This window comes from Pteropus alecto, unplaced genomic scaffold (genome assembly GCF_000325575.1).
Source record: "Pteropus alecto unplaced genomic scaffold, ASM32557v1 scaffold171, whole genome shotgun sequence".
NCBI lineage: Eukaryota > Metazoa > Chordata > Mammalia > Chiroptera > Pteropodidae > Pteropus > Pteropus alecto.
In genome coordinates this window covers 4,736,250-4,750,330 of record NW_006431925.1, presented here as the reverse complement: position 1 = coordinate 4,750,330, position 14,081 = coordinate 4,736,250, and the positions used below count along the sequence as shown (strand labels likewise).

At 32.3% G+C, this 14,081-nt stretch overlaps 1 protein-coding gene across 3 annotated transcripts in view; it reads right to left on the bottom strand.

Annotated features, from left to right (window-relative positions):
- SCFD1 (sec1 family domain containing 1) overlaps positions 1-14,081 on the bottom strand; it is an 87,531-nt gene that overhangs the window by 71,923 nt on the left and 1,527 nt on the right. For 2 of the 3 annotated variants that reach the window (XM_006906855.3, XM_015585545.2), the window contains 5 exons: positions 11,384-11,454; positions 8,795-8,883; positions 6,748-6,838; positions 3,240-3,362; positions 1,904-1,991 (listed from right to left, as the gene is read on the bottom strand). In XM_006906855.3, the coding sequence (XP_006906917.1) occupies positions 1,904-1,991; positions 3,240-3,362; positions 6,748-6,838; positions 8,795-8,883; positions 11,384-11,454 (462 nt within the window). Of the gene's footprint in view, positions 1-1,903; positions 1,992-3,239; positions 3,363-6,747; positions 6,839-8,794; positions 8,884-11,383; positions 11,455-14,081 lie in introns of those variants that run through there. The other variant, XM_015585546.1, reaches the window with a different exon arrangement.

Here is a 14,081-nt window from a genome sequence, read left to right as displayed (position 1 = left end):
GATTACATAATAGTTAAGACAGCTGTCTTTGGAGGGAGTCCCTGGATTTAGTACCCTGGTTTTGTCTTTTCTTTATCAAGTTAGTTAATATCTGTGACAATTTCATTTGGACTATGGAAATAATAATACCATTTATTTTACTAAGGGGTGAATAAGCTTACATTGTAAAATGCTTATAAAGCTATCTATTATTGTTTTAACTATACTATTGAGAATCTGGGCAATTAAAGATGTGATTATATTTTAAAATTAATACATTAAATGTATACTTTAATAATTTCAGACTTCTGATTTTGTTAAAGTTGAGAAATAGTGTAATTAAATTTTTAAGTACTAGAATGTTTAATGGACTCACTACAAATTCAATTATTTTTTAAAGTCATTTAAATATTTGGGCAGGTTCTGCTTGTTAGATTTATAAATTTGCCTGGCTGGGATGTGAAGTACTTAAAAAAGAAAATTTAGTAAGTGCAATTTAAACTGTTCAAGGAAATTTAACAAACAAAGCTCGCTGAGTTAGCTTGTTAAATGGGGCTGATGAGAATTACTGTTTCGTCTGAGTTAACTGATCAAAGAAAAAGTAAAAGCTTGTTTTTATGTAACCTGATTTATAAATATAACAAAATTTATAAGTTTAGCTTAAAGACTTACAAGAAGGTAGGTTTTAAACATGTAACTTAAGTAGCTAATTAATTTAAAACTCAATTGTAAAAGACTTCTGTAAATAACTACTATGAAAAATCTTTTACATGGGCAACACTGCAAAAACACCCTTTTCGAAATGTTCTTTAATTTCAACAAGCAAGCATGCTGAATGAAACCAAAAGATTAATTTCTTCTTTCAGGTAGTTTATTATCTGGTCCAGTGTTTTATAATAGGTTACCACTGGCATTTGGGGCAGAATCATTTGTTGTATGAGCATGGTTTATACATTGCAGAACATCTAGTATCCCTAGTCCCTGCTCACTAAACGCTAGTAGCAGTCTTGCCAATTGTGATGATCAAAAAAGTCCTTACACATTTCCAAATGCTTCCTTAAGTGGGGAAATATTCTCCACTTAAGAATCACTGAAATTCTAGTCATCCCCAAACATCTCAATCCCTAAGCAGCAAATTAATGACTATTTCATTAAACTGGCTAATAATATCTTCCACAGTCTGAAATTTTCATTAAAATATTTGACATAACTAATCAATGGGCATAAAATTTCAGTTAAGCAAGATAAATAGGTTCTAGAGATCTGCTATACGACATTGCACCTATAGTCAAAAATACTCTATTGTACACTTAAAATGTTAAAAGAGGGTAGATCTCATGTTAAGGGTTTAAAAAAAAAAAAAGACAAAATTTGGTGTATGCGTGTGTGTGTGTGTGTGTGTGAATGTGTTAATGTTGTCTGATCTCAATAGCAATATTAGTCACCCTTTTCTGAGTGCTTAACATGTGCCAGAAACTTTGAGGCTTTTTAAACACACTAATCCATTTAATGTTCATAAAAACTCTATGTGGTAAATAGTATTATTACCCCCATTTTCCAGATAAGGAAACTAAAGCACAAAGAAGCAAAGTAACTCATTCTTGTTCAAGGGTCAAAGTACTAGAAGATTAACTGAATCTTACTAAAATGCTGTCTTCCTTGCCATGAGTGAACCATTCATGCAAGTTGCTGTGCAATACCTAAAAGGTCAGAGAATTGGTACTTCATTGTGCTTTATTAAGTGTTATTTATATGTGACAAAACTTGGTCTGAGGCTTGTGTTTTTTGTGTGCTTTAAAAAATCTTATACAGCTCTACTTCTATAAACAAAGCTGGTTTTGGAATGCACTGAACATGTTCATTTTTTTATAGTACACTATTCATTTTATTAACAATGAGTTACAATATTTCCATTTTTACTTACCACGATATGAAACAAGCTCTTTATTTTGATTACATAACACAAACATATCATCTTCCAAAGTAATAAAATTGAGATATTGATCAAAAACCTAGAAACAAAAGGTTTACAAATCAATCTTATAATATTTAAAACATATTTAGTTTGATTTAATCTACCATGGTGAAAATGGCAAAAATTATATTCAGTAACTAAAATTTATACCACATAGCTGCTTGCCTAATTGGGCAAGAATGAGGCATTAATATAAAGAAAAAATAAAAATAGCCTTTGGATAATAAATTATGAAAAAGAGGAGTAACATTTTTAGAAGACAAAATTTAAGGTATGAAAAGTTCTTTTAATTGTGGGAAAGGATATCAATTTTGAAGAGAAAGCACAATTAAAATTTTGATAGTCATTTTAACCACACTTCCTAAGAAAGTCACTGCAACTACTTTTTTATCATAAATGTTGACAAGTGGGGAAAAGTTATATCAGAAGTGCAAATTAGGAGACAAATTAAAAAAAAACTACTTGAAATATGTTAAATTCAGTTAAACAAATTGAAAATCATTCCTATTATTTTATGTAAAATTAATAAACTTTGGAAGGACAGGAACATTAAGACATAAGCCTCAAAAACTAATCAGAAGTAGTAGCAGAATATCAGTGGGAAAAAATAAGTAAATGCATGGTTGGTTAGTCTTTTATTTGCCCTGTATAACAGTCCCCAAAATTTTCATTTATGTCTTGTCCAAATCAAGAAGCACAGGGCATAATAAGACTATAACCAAGAATATATTTTACAGATTTATTTATAGCTAAGCTGAATCTGTCACTCTGAGGTAGAAGTGATGGCCTGTCATGAATTTCATCTTTTTCATAATACGCAACGTTGCTTCCTTGGATCCTCTCTATTAAGAAAAGATCTAGAGATAGTATGGTGAAATACAGTGATTATAGATAAAACAATGTCAACACATTTTGAGTATAATTTATGACAACACAACTGTCAAACTACTGCAAAGTGAAGCTAAAAAGATTATACAAATCCCAGCCTAAAACAAAAAGTGATCCATGATCCAGCCTTTTATTTTTGTATTTCAAATTCACTGAATAGGTTTCTTTAAGAGGGAGGCACAACTGTCTGAATAGGTTCCTTTGGTTTGGTTTATTTTGCTTAGGTCAAGTTGAAGATAATTTACATCATCATAACTTTCTAAAATTATTAAGTCTAAATATTTCTTAGGTGGTTCCGGTCCTTTGAAAATAAAACACCTATGTCAATTAACGGGTTTCAGAATTATCACTAAATTTTCCATTAACAAAATGTCATCAGCCAACCAAAATTTCTTACCTTGGCTACTTGTGTTACTGCACTAGCTGCTAATGCTGCATTTGCAATATCTTCCAGTTTACTTCTTGAAATAGCAGAAATAAAATTTAAATAATATGATTCATAGAGTTGATTCCGAAGATCCTATAAATACAATGAATACTTCATTCTTATAGGATAGTTAGTATAACGGACAATCACAAATAAAAATCTTCCAGATGCTATTAGAATAAGGTTTTGAAGGATAATATACACATTTAAAAAACAGGCAATCAAAAAAACTATCCCAAGAGAACAAAGTTATTAAGAAGTATTGTTTACCTGGTTACCAGATATAAATGATATCTATTTTAATAATTAGTTATATTATCAATAAAATCCTATTAATTACAGTATATCACAAAATTGCTTTGAAATAGCATGTCTGCATTTTCTTAAAAATATCCAGAATTGGCTCTCTTACAGTAAAGTGCTTACTATATTTGGCAGAAGACACTACCTCCTACTGCTCTGATCAGATGATGCAACTACTTGTCATTGCGCAGACATGTTATAATTCCAATGACCAATTCCAGAAGTATTCCTTCTCAATCATCCAAAGGTAGTGTTAAAATCATACAAATTCTTAAGTCAAATTTACTTATCTTCTTAAGCTCTAGGCAATAGACCTCTAAACTATATTTCTTCAAATCTGAGATATTGTCGATTATAACAGGCACTATTATTTTATGTAATACTAAGAATTAATGCTGCCAATAAATTCTATGTAACACACCAGATGCATCTGATTTCAGAGATGTTAAAATGTGAAAAATGGAGTTGGAGCCTGAGTGGGGAAGTGGCTGAGCAGGGTTCCACAAAGATTGGGAGATTTATCAAAGGACTGAGAATTCAAAGGACTGAGAAAACAAGTAAACAGGTTGAGGATATTGAGAGCCATGTTTCTCACTGTCAGAGAAAAAAGTTACAAATTTTTGAAGGAAAAAAGGAAAAGCTAGAATAAATCCTATATTTCTCAACTGAAATGGTTTTGGAGGTTATCTATCTGTCTAGAGAGATAAGTAGGAAGATGTATAGAATTAAATATAGATATAAAAGTATGTGTATATGTATATACATATATTTCCTATCTCTGTCCATTGAGAGGGCCTAAGAATTGTGACACTCTAGTGGCAATGATTACACCTAATACTCAGATGCTAATTTCTAAACACCATTCTCTACAGAAACCCAGGGATCCTTAGACAAATGGCTGAATCCTGAGCCAGGACAGAAAAAGTACAAGATGAGACTAGAACATCTTTATTGTGCCAAAGGGCACAAAGTTGAGCAAGTTTCAAGATACAAGCTCAATATACAAAAGTCAGCTGGGTATCTGTACACTTGCAATGAGCAATCCTAAAAATGAAATTAAGAAAATAATTCCATTCACAATAGCATCAAAAATATGAATAAATCTAACAAAAGAAGTGCAAAACCTATAATTTACACACTATAAAACATTACTGAAAAAAAGATCTAAATGAATGCAAAGGTTATTACATGTTCATGGATCAGAAAATTTAATATTGTTAAGATGGCAATACTCTCCAAACTGATCTACAGATTTGGCAATGGTTTCTTAAATATGACACCAAAAGTACAAGCAACTAAAAAACAAATAAACTTAAGTTTAAAAATAAAATAAAAAATTTTTGTGCTCCAAAGGACATCATCAAGTAAAAAAATCCAGAAAATGAGAGAAAATATTTGCAAATAACATACTTAAAAATAAAATAAAAAATTTTTTATTTTATTTTTAAACTTAAATATAATTTTTTTATTTTATTTTTAAACTTAAACAAATATTAATATTTTTAAACAAAATATGTAAAGTACTCTAACTACTTCACAATAAAAGGGCTGCTCAATTAAAAACTGCACATGGGATGTGAAGACATTTCTCCAAGGACACAAAAATGGCAAATAAGCACATTAAAAGATGCTTAATATCATTAGTCATCAGGGAAATGCAAATTGAAACCACAATGAAATATCACTCCATACCCACTAGGATGGCTATAATCAAAATGTCAGTTAACAAAAAGGATCTAGAGAACTTGAACCTCTCATATAATTCTGGAGGGAATATAAAATGATACAACCACTTTTGGAAAATAGTCTGGCAGTTCCTCAAAAGGTTAACCATGGAGTAATCATTTGACCCAGCAATTCTGCTCCTACGTGTTTATGGACATAAGAGAAATGAAAACACGTCAACATAGAAACTTGTACACAAATGTTCATATTAGCATTATTCGTAACAGCCAACAGATAGAAGCAACCCAAATGCCCATCAATAAATGGATAAACAAAATTTGGTATAGTCAAATAATGGAATATTATGCAGCAATAAAAGGGAATGAAGTACTGACATGTGTAACGATATGGAGGAACCTTGAAAACATCATGCTAAAAAAAAGAAGCTAGATACAACAGACCATGTATGATTCCATTCATATGTAATATCCAGAAAATGCAAATATATAGAAATAAAAAAATAGCTCAGGGATGGGAGGGTGTATTAGTTGAGGAGCTGAAATTTTTCTAAAATTGATTTTAGTGATGGTTGTACAATTCTGTGAATAAACTGAAAACCACTGCACACTTTGAGTGAATTTTATGCTATGTGAATTACAATTCAATAGAGCTATTATTAAAAAAGCAAAAAGGGACTAACTGTACCTCTTTTAAAAATGGCAGTTGGGTTTATGCAGTGTAAGAGAAAGACAAGCCTCATTAGCTACATAGGACACAAAATAGGTGATCATTAATAATTTAATTAGTAACTTGATTCAACAGTCAATAACAAGATGCTTGTGATTTGTGGTAGACACTGTTAGCTACCTATCAAATATCCATTTTCCCCTCTTCTTTGCTAAAGAACCCAGATTTTGTTTGGGGTGGCAATACACTCATCTAAATATTAACCTTTGCGGTCTCCCTTGAAGCCAATTCTACCCAGTGAGACATAAATGAAAGTCTTCTGGGAGTTTCTGGAAAAGCTTAGCTTTCCTGATCAAAATGAACAGTCTGCATCAGCATATCCCTTTCCCCTTCCCCTTGCCTTGAACATAAAAGTAATGTCGACAGCTGCAGCTGCCACCTTGCATGCACGAAGCAGCAAGCAAGGCAATGACAAGCAACAAACTAAAGATGGCAGATCAGAAAGACATAAGGAGCCTGAGTCTTTGATTACCTTATAGAGCTGTGGTACCAGCTTGGACTGTCTACTCTGAGGCTTCCTATTAGAAAAATAAAACCCTATTTTTAAAGCTATATAGTTGGGTTTTCTGTTTTTTGAAGCCTGACTCAGTCTTAATGTAATCCTTCTTCAGCCAAAAATTTTAAAATTCAAAGACAGTCTCAAAAATCAAAGTGGGAAATTGGGTTAAAGGATTTCTGATTTTTCACACTAGATGTCTAAGAATTTTTTTGAAAAAAATCTGTTTCTACATTCAAGAGTCAGGAAAATAAGAACTCCCATTACCTGGCACATTCTGTCAATATTTTCTTCAGTTGGCATTACAAAGTACACTGCAGGAACATCTGGAATAGGATCTCGATCAGAGTGTAAAAGCCTAGAAGACATAAAGAACGTAAAGTTCACTTTTTTTTAAAGCCATTTATCTTAAGAAGATAGTTTAAAACAGTTATTCCTCACTAGGAGTTCACCAGTTCAAGAACAGTAACCGGTACTCTAAAAGCTCTTGCTGCAATTATTTATTTAACACAGCGTTCTCTTTATATCAGTGTTACTACTTATTAGTAAGATCCTAATCTCTTCTTAGTCTTCATTTCTTCTACTCCACTTGCCTTACTTTTGATACCTCTTATGGTCAGAAAGTCTCCTTGAATGAGAACTAAAGCACATTCAGAATCCATTTTATTCCCATTTTCATAGAAATATGGTCAGGGGAAGGTAAGTAGAAAGTAAAATTCTCCAAGAGAGAGAAAAGAGAAAGCTGAAAAAGTCTTTAGAAGCAATGAAAAGATTTAACCATAAATAAATCAAATATATTTTTTAAATGAAAGTTATATGTTTCCTTAAAACTTTAAGACTATTTTTTGTACTTATTGCTTCATAAGAGAATGTACAAGAGATCTAAGCAACTCAAAAAATTATCACTTGATAGTTTTCTCTTTTTACAATTCAGTGAGTATATTCATTTCAATATCCAATATCAAATCACAAAATCTTTATTTTTCATTTTAAGATTTAACCATGCTTCTCTCAGGAAATATGGCTAACACTGTATTTCTATAATATTCTAGTCATCCTTCTGTAAGCAATATTCTGTATATAATCTTCTACATACAATATTTTAGTAAAAAAAAGAGTGAAAGAGGCACAAGCAATTTTTTAAAATTTTTTAAATATATCAGAAGCAATATAACAAAATAAATTCAGTAGTTAAGAAGACAATATAGATAGCCTCCTACAGTGATTAACAGTCATTATTTCAGAGTTACTTAATTTTTTCTTATTAATGGTAAATTAGATATTCCTCCTTTAAAAAGGATATTTAAATTAAAGGAACAGAAAATTTTCAGAGCTGGAAGAGAATTGAAGACAACCATTTCTTTTCCTTCACATAAGAGGGTAAATCAGTCAATAGGAAGAGACAGAAGAGAGAAAATTTAAATTCTGAAACTAGAAAGCCTCAGACTGAAGATTATTTTTAAGTAAAGAGTTGAATAAAAGGGGGAAAATGTTGTTCTATACAAGTACTGTAATTTAACATTACTTTCTATATAATAAAGCTGTCACTGCTAGGATGATGTGAAATCTGGGGTCACCCAAGAGGTGTGGGGGAGGCGGAAGAGGACAGTGGCGTTATTTGTTGTTCTCCCATTCTTCCCCACCTACAAAGCAAACAATTACAGGTTGGAGAGATTTAGAAAAAGTAAGATTTATTAAAAGTACATTTTAGAAGGTGACGGGCGTGCTAAGGAAGGCTGCAGCCCTGTGGAATTTGGGAGCTGAAGAGATGAGATAGTACGCCCCAAAGGGAAGGGTGGGTTTCCAGCCAGGAGTGTTGTAACAAAGCAGAGGTGGGAAGGTCTGTTTATATTTGGACTGTGATTGGAGGTCCTAGATGATCCCTATGCAAGGTCACCTTGACTGACAGTTGACTGCTATGTAACACTGTGCCTACCGCACATGTGCTTACCCAGAATTCAGTCTGTTATAATTAGATTCATGAACTTCCAGACATAGTCATGATATAATGATGGTATAATGAGGTTGAAGCTATGGGCACTACTTTCTGCATATGTGTTTGTAGCTGGGTTAGCCAGCAGCTTTTATGGCCTTTGTGTTCTAGGATTTGGGATAATTTATAACCCTAAAAGGGAGGTGTTTCTGGGAGGTACTTAAGGAAGGTCTTCAAGGGAAGTTTCTATGGTTACAGAGCTGGGCCTGTTGTTCATGCCTAACATTTTGTCCCTTAATAATTTCATTTCAGGGTGGCCAAAGAAATCTATAATAATATATTTGAAAACAAATGCTGTTATAGAAATATGTTAAAACTCACAGATGCAGAGTGATTCCCATATCTCTTAGCTCCTTCACAGATAGCAGAGGAGAGATGATATCTTGGCCAAATCTGTCATAAATAAGCACCTAGTTAAAAAAAATGTGTTTAAACATCATTATCAGTGAACAGTCAATAGAGAACCCATATTAAGACAATGTTGAAGTACATTTTATTTTAATAAATTATGTATGAATTCTTATACTTACTTCAATTTTTAATTTTTTACCAAAATATCTATTCACATAGCAATCCATTCTTAAAAGCAGTATTACTTATTATGCTAAGTGAAATAAATCAGATAAAGACAAATACCATGTGATTTCACTTATACGTAGAATGTAAGGAACAAAATAAAACAACAAAGCAGAAACAGACATATAGATACAGAGAATGAATTGATGGTTGATGGATGGCAGCAGGTTGAGGGGCTAGGTGAAAAAGGTGAAATGATTAAGAAATACAAATTGGTAGTTATGAAATATTCAAGGAGACGTAAAGCACAGCATAGGGGATATAGTCAGTGATATCGTAATAGCTGTGTATAGTGCCAAGTGGGTACTAGACTTATTAGGGGAATCACTTCATAAATTATATATATAAATGCCTAATCACTAAGCTGTACACCTAAAACTAATATAAAATAATACTAAAAGTCAATTCTAATCGAAAACTAATAAATAAAAGAATTCCCTTAAGGTAGACACTGTTTTGTTCAAGGTTATTTTCCCTGGGCGAGGATTGTGCCTTTCATTTTGTGGATATACTAAAAATAAATGTGTTTAATTAAAAAAAAAAATTAATAAATAAATAAAAAAACATTCAGATCATGGGGGAAAAGCATTACTTAGGCTCAAACAAATTAGTAATTATATAAATATCTTCTTATAAAATACTTTTTCTAGGTTAAAAAATACTCTAGACTATAACATCTTCATCGTAAGCTATAATTAAAGACTCTGAACATATAGTAAACTCATATACTCCCCCTTATCCAGTTCACATGTCTTTTCTAAAAAGGGAAGAGTAAAAATTTTTAATTTTACCAAAATATCTATTCACATAGCAATCCATTCTTAAAAGCAGTATTACTTATTATGCTAAGTGAAATAAATCAGATAGAGAAAGACAAATACCATGTGATTTCACTTATATGTAGAATGTAAGGAACAAAATAAAACAAAGCAGAAACTTATGTGTAAGAATTTTCAAGACTGTAAAGAAAATTTAGTAATTTAAACCTCGCAGGTTAATAAGATATTCATTTTTAAAATTAAGTACTCTAAAGAGTACTTGCTTGCTTTATTCTGTTACATGCCTTTCCTCACATTCTAGAAGTATTAAAAGAGCTTTGAGGAGTAGTAAGAACTCCAACTAAGACTTCTGACTCAAAATGAGTTTTAGAGTTAAGGCAAATAAGATACTTTCACTAGTGTTTTGCACAACTACCTCAACAATTCTTTATGGAGCAATAAATTGCTAATGACAGAATGAAACATGCTGTCATAAAAACATGGTTTTCTTGAATGCCAACATTTCCTTTAGAAAAGGTAAAACTCTTCGTGCTCTAGGTATGAGGTTGAATGATGCATCCCTCAAAAGCCTTCCCTCTTTAAATCTCAATATATCTGTATTATTAACCTTGTAATATAGAAGTGATGGTAGGAAAGAATTTGACACAAATCTATGTCCAAGAAATTCTCAAGTTATGTAATTCAAAAGCTTGATACAGGCTTTAGAAACAATAAACAAGTATAGTTTATGCAAGGGGCAATAAGAAGATGCCAACAAATAAAGAGGAAGGAAAAGAAAAAATTAGGGAACATGGTGAAGCTTAAACTATGAATTCAATATAGATTACTTTAACCACATTTAGAGTTAACCCAAAGGACTTATAAGGACTCATGAGTTTTCAAAACACCCCAAATTGTAATCAAGTAGACTTGTATTTAATTCCTAACAAGAGAGAAGTTTAAAGTGATTATAAACTTTAATAAGTTTATACCTAATTAACTGTATTATAATCTCTGAAGAAAGAGTGAGAGTGAGCTTGAAATTTTGAATGAAGAGGCTCACAGAACAGGAACTTTTAAAGGTTTTTCAGCATTTCTCAAAGCAGAAAGATTGTAAGTTGCTTTCTGGTCCAATGAACAGTTTTACTGATAGTTTTATATATCATAAATGAATAAAGTAGCATTTTGGTTTACAGATCACTCTCTCATGAGTTGGTTAAAATGGACCAGTCAGTCCCCTGAGTCTGACTAACCCTGAACAAGCTTGCAATTTTCTAATTTTGAACTTGAAAAGCTAAGGAACAAAAAACATCAACCAGAGTGAAGACCTATCAGTGAGGTCTGACTAAGAGGTCAGCTAGATTTCCTAGATGAATATTACTATCATCGTCTGTCTCACTCCATAAAATGTTCATCAAAAAGATTCACATTAAGAATCCGTGTTAAATAAAAATAAAATATTCATGCATTACAACTAAAATGTGCTACTGTATAGTATTAACAAGAAACTGTCCAATTACTACCAATGAGAACTGAAAAAAAGGAAATAGTTCCCCATTAAAATAAACTCTCTTACCTTCCATACTGGTTCTCCAGTACTGTTTTTAACATGAGTCTCATTGAAATTCAACATACGTTTCAAAGCCACTGGAAATAAAAAGTCTCATTATAATAATACCACCATTTTTTTAGGATTTCACTTTTCCCGCACATTACTTACTACCTCAAAACAAAATGCACAAATCACACTATTAAACCTGATCGATCAAATGACTGGATATGTAGAAAAAGGGTCAGACTCTGCAAGAGCATACCATCAACAGCTAATTGGCATGTGTTTGGGATTTTCTAAAATACATAGTTATCTGTCTCTCGATGAAAATGTGAAAATGTTCAGAAAGAAGCCTTTTGCATTTCTCCTAATGATCCCACACATTTTATACAGATGTAAAAGAAATTTTGTCCATCATGAACTTGCAGTGGCCTCAATAGATAACTGATGCTGTTATCTATTATATGACTGAAATCATAAAGATCAGTTTTTCTAAAAACAAAAATTTTCTATATTTACTTCATTAATATACAAAATCTTCATATAACGGTTCTATTTTTTAGTTATCTTGGAGTACATTTTAGGACCAATTTATCTTGTCAGATTCAATGAAAAGTTATATTGCTTAATATATAAGCGCCATGGAAAAAGTGAGAATTTCCCATAGATACGGTAGATAACTGAGACTTCTTACTAAAAATATACAATATGGTATATAACTGAGACTTCCTACTAAAAAATATACAATTTCTAAAATTACACCAGTTACACTCTATATGGCATAGTATTTTGTATTTTTTATTGCTCATCTGTTCATGTGTTACGGCAGACTCCAATATACTTGGAAAATAAAAATCTCAATATACTTCTGTATGAAGTTGAGATGGCCAAATATTCAAAGGAGGGTATTCATTAGGTAATATAATTTTTAAAAGACTAGAAATACTAAAATCTCCTTGGTTATTTTAAAAAGTATTTTGGTTAGGCTTTGATAAGTAATACAGAATAATCTACAAGCCCAATTCCTACCAGAGAACTATATAATACTTGAATCACTTCAGTATCAACTTATAGCATATTAATTCACTAACCAGGAAAAAAAAACTTATATCAAATGCTTGTTTCTTGAGGCAGGTAAAATGGTTAAGAAATTGCACTTCAGTGATATATTTGTATATTTATGTGTGTGTACACACATAATATTTTGGTAAAATGTTAGTCCCTAATGCCTATCCAATAACATACATTGCCAATATTTACACCTACTTCAGAAACTCACAGGTCTTATGGTATTATATAAAAAAAAATATGCAAACAAAAAACATTTTGGAACTTTAAACTGAAAGAACACAGGAGGCATAGGTGCTCCAGGATTAATATTCCCCCTGTGCTTTAGAAGAGCACTTCCACCCACCTCCAGGTGATACAGCTACTACTACCCTGAAACTCGTGGTCTGAGAAAGAAAAGCTTGTTTCTAGGAACAGCTGTTCACACTCTTGACACAGGACAAGTAGGAAGAACCACAGCCTGAGCTGCATGTGAGCCCCAGGTGTACAGTGTTCTCCAGAGGTAGGCCTTAGCCAAATGAAAGAGGCCAGTAATAGCAGGTATTTGCCTTCACAGCCCCATGTAGAATATCCCCAACTTTGACCCTTGGCTGACTTAATAGGGATTTTGACAAAGTGGATTTGTTAATAAAGTATAAGGCCTGTGTTCAAATAACGTACAAGAACGTAATTTTATTTTCATCAGGGTAACTCCTTAAAGGCTTAAGTCAGTGCTTTTAACTGAAATGACAAACTAGTTTTCTTTATTGGCCCTAAACATACTATCTACAGTCTTAAACTTGGTTAATGTAGTTTCAACCTTACCTGGAATGTTTTCTTCACTCATTCTCTATACACACAACTACATTTACTATTCATTCAACAAATGTTTAGTGAATATTTACCATCTGTCGGACACTGCTCTCACTGTTCTAGCTGTTGGCACTCAACAAAACAGACTGAATAAAAATTACCTATCCTCAAGTAGCTTTCATTCTAGTTGGGGGAGATAGCAAAATAAGAAAAAACATGTGGTATGTGAGATCACAATAAGTGCTATGAAGAAAAAAAGGAAGGGAAGGGAGAAGGGGGAGTTTTGGTGTAATTTTAAATAGCCAGGAAAAGGCCTCCTGAGAAGGTAACATTTGAGGAAGGGAGGGAGTGAGCCACACATATCTCTGAAAGAATAGTCCAGATGAAGGAAACAAATAAAAAGGCTCTAAGGTGGGAATATTCTAGTGTGTTCAAGGAAAGAAGAGAGTGAGGTCAGAAAGTTAAGTGGGGATCAGATCATGTAGAGCCTTGTAGACCACTGTAAGTACCCTTTGGCTTTTCTAATGATTGAAACAAGCAGCAGCTGGAAAGTTTTGAGCAAATATGAATATTGTGAAAAATGAAGGGGAACAGGGATGTAAAAGCAAAGAGACCAAATAGGCAGTTATTGCAGAAATTCATACTGGGCTTGGACCTGGATGATAGCAGCAACATTCTCAAAAGGCATCAAGGAAGTGTTTACTTCTGCTATTTAAAGGGGTTAACCTTTCTCTGGAAATAAGACAGAATTCAACAAGAGTACTAAGGTGATGGATTAATCTGGCATAACCTATCTAGTAAAGTGAAATCTTGCTATAATGAAGTTTATTTCCATAGAAATCGAAATTATGCTATAAGTTTA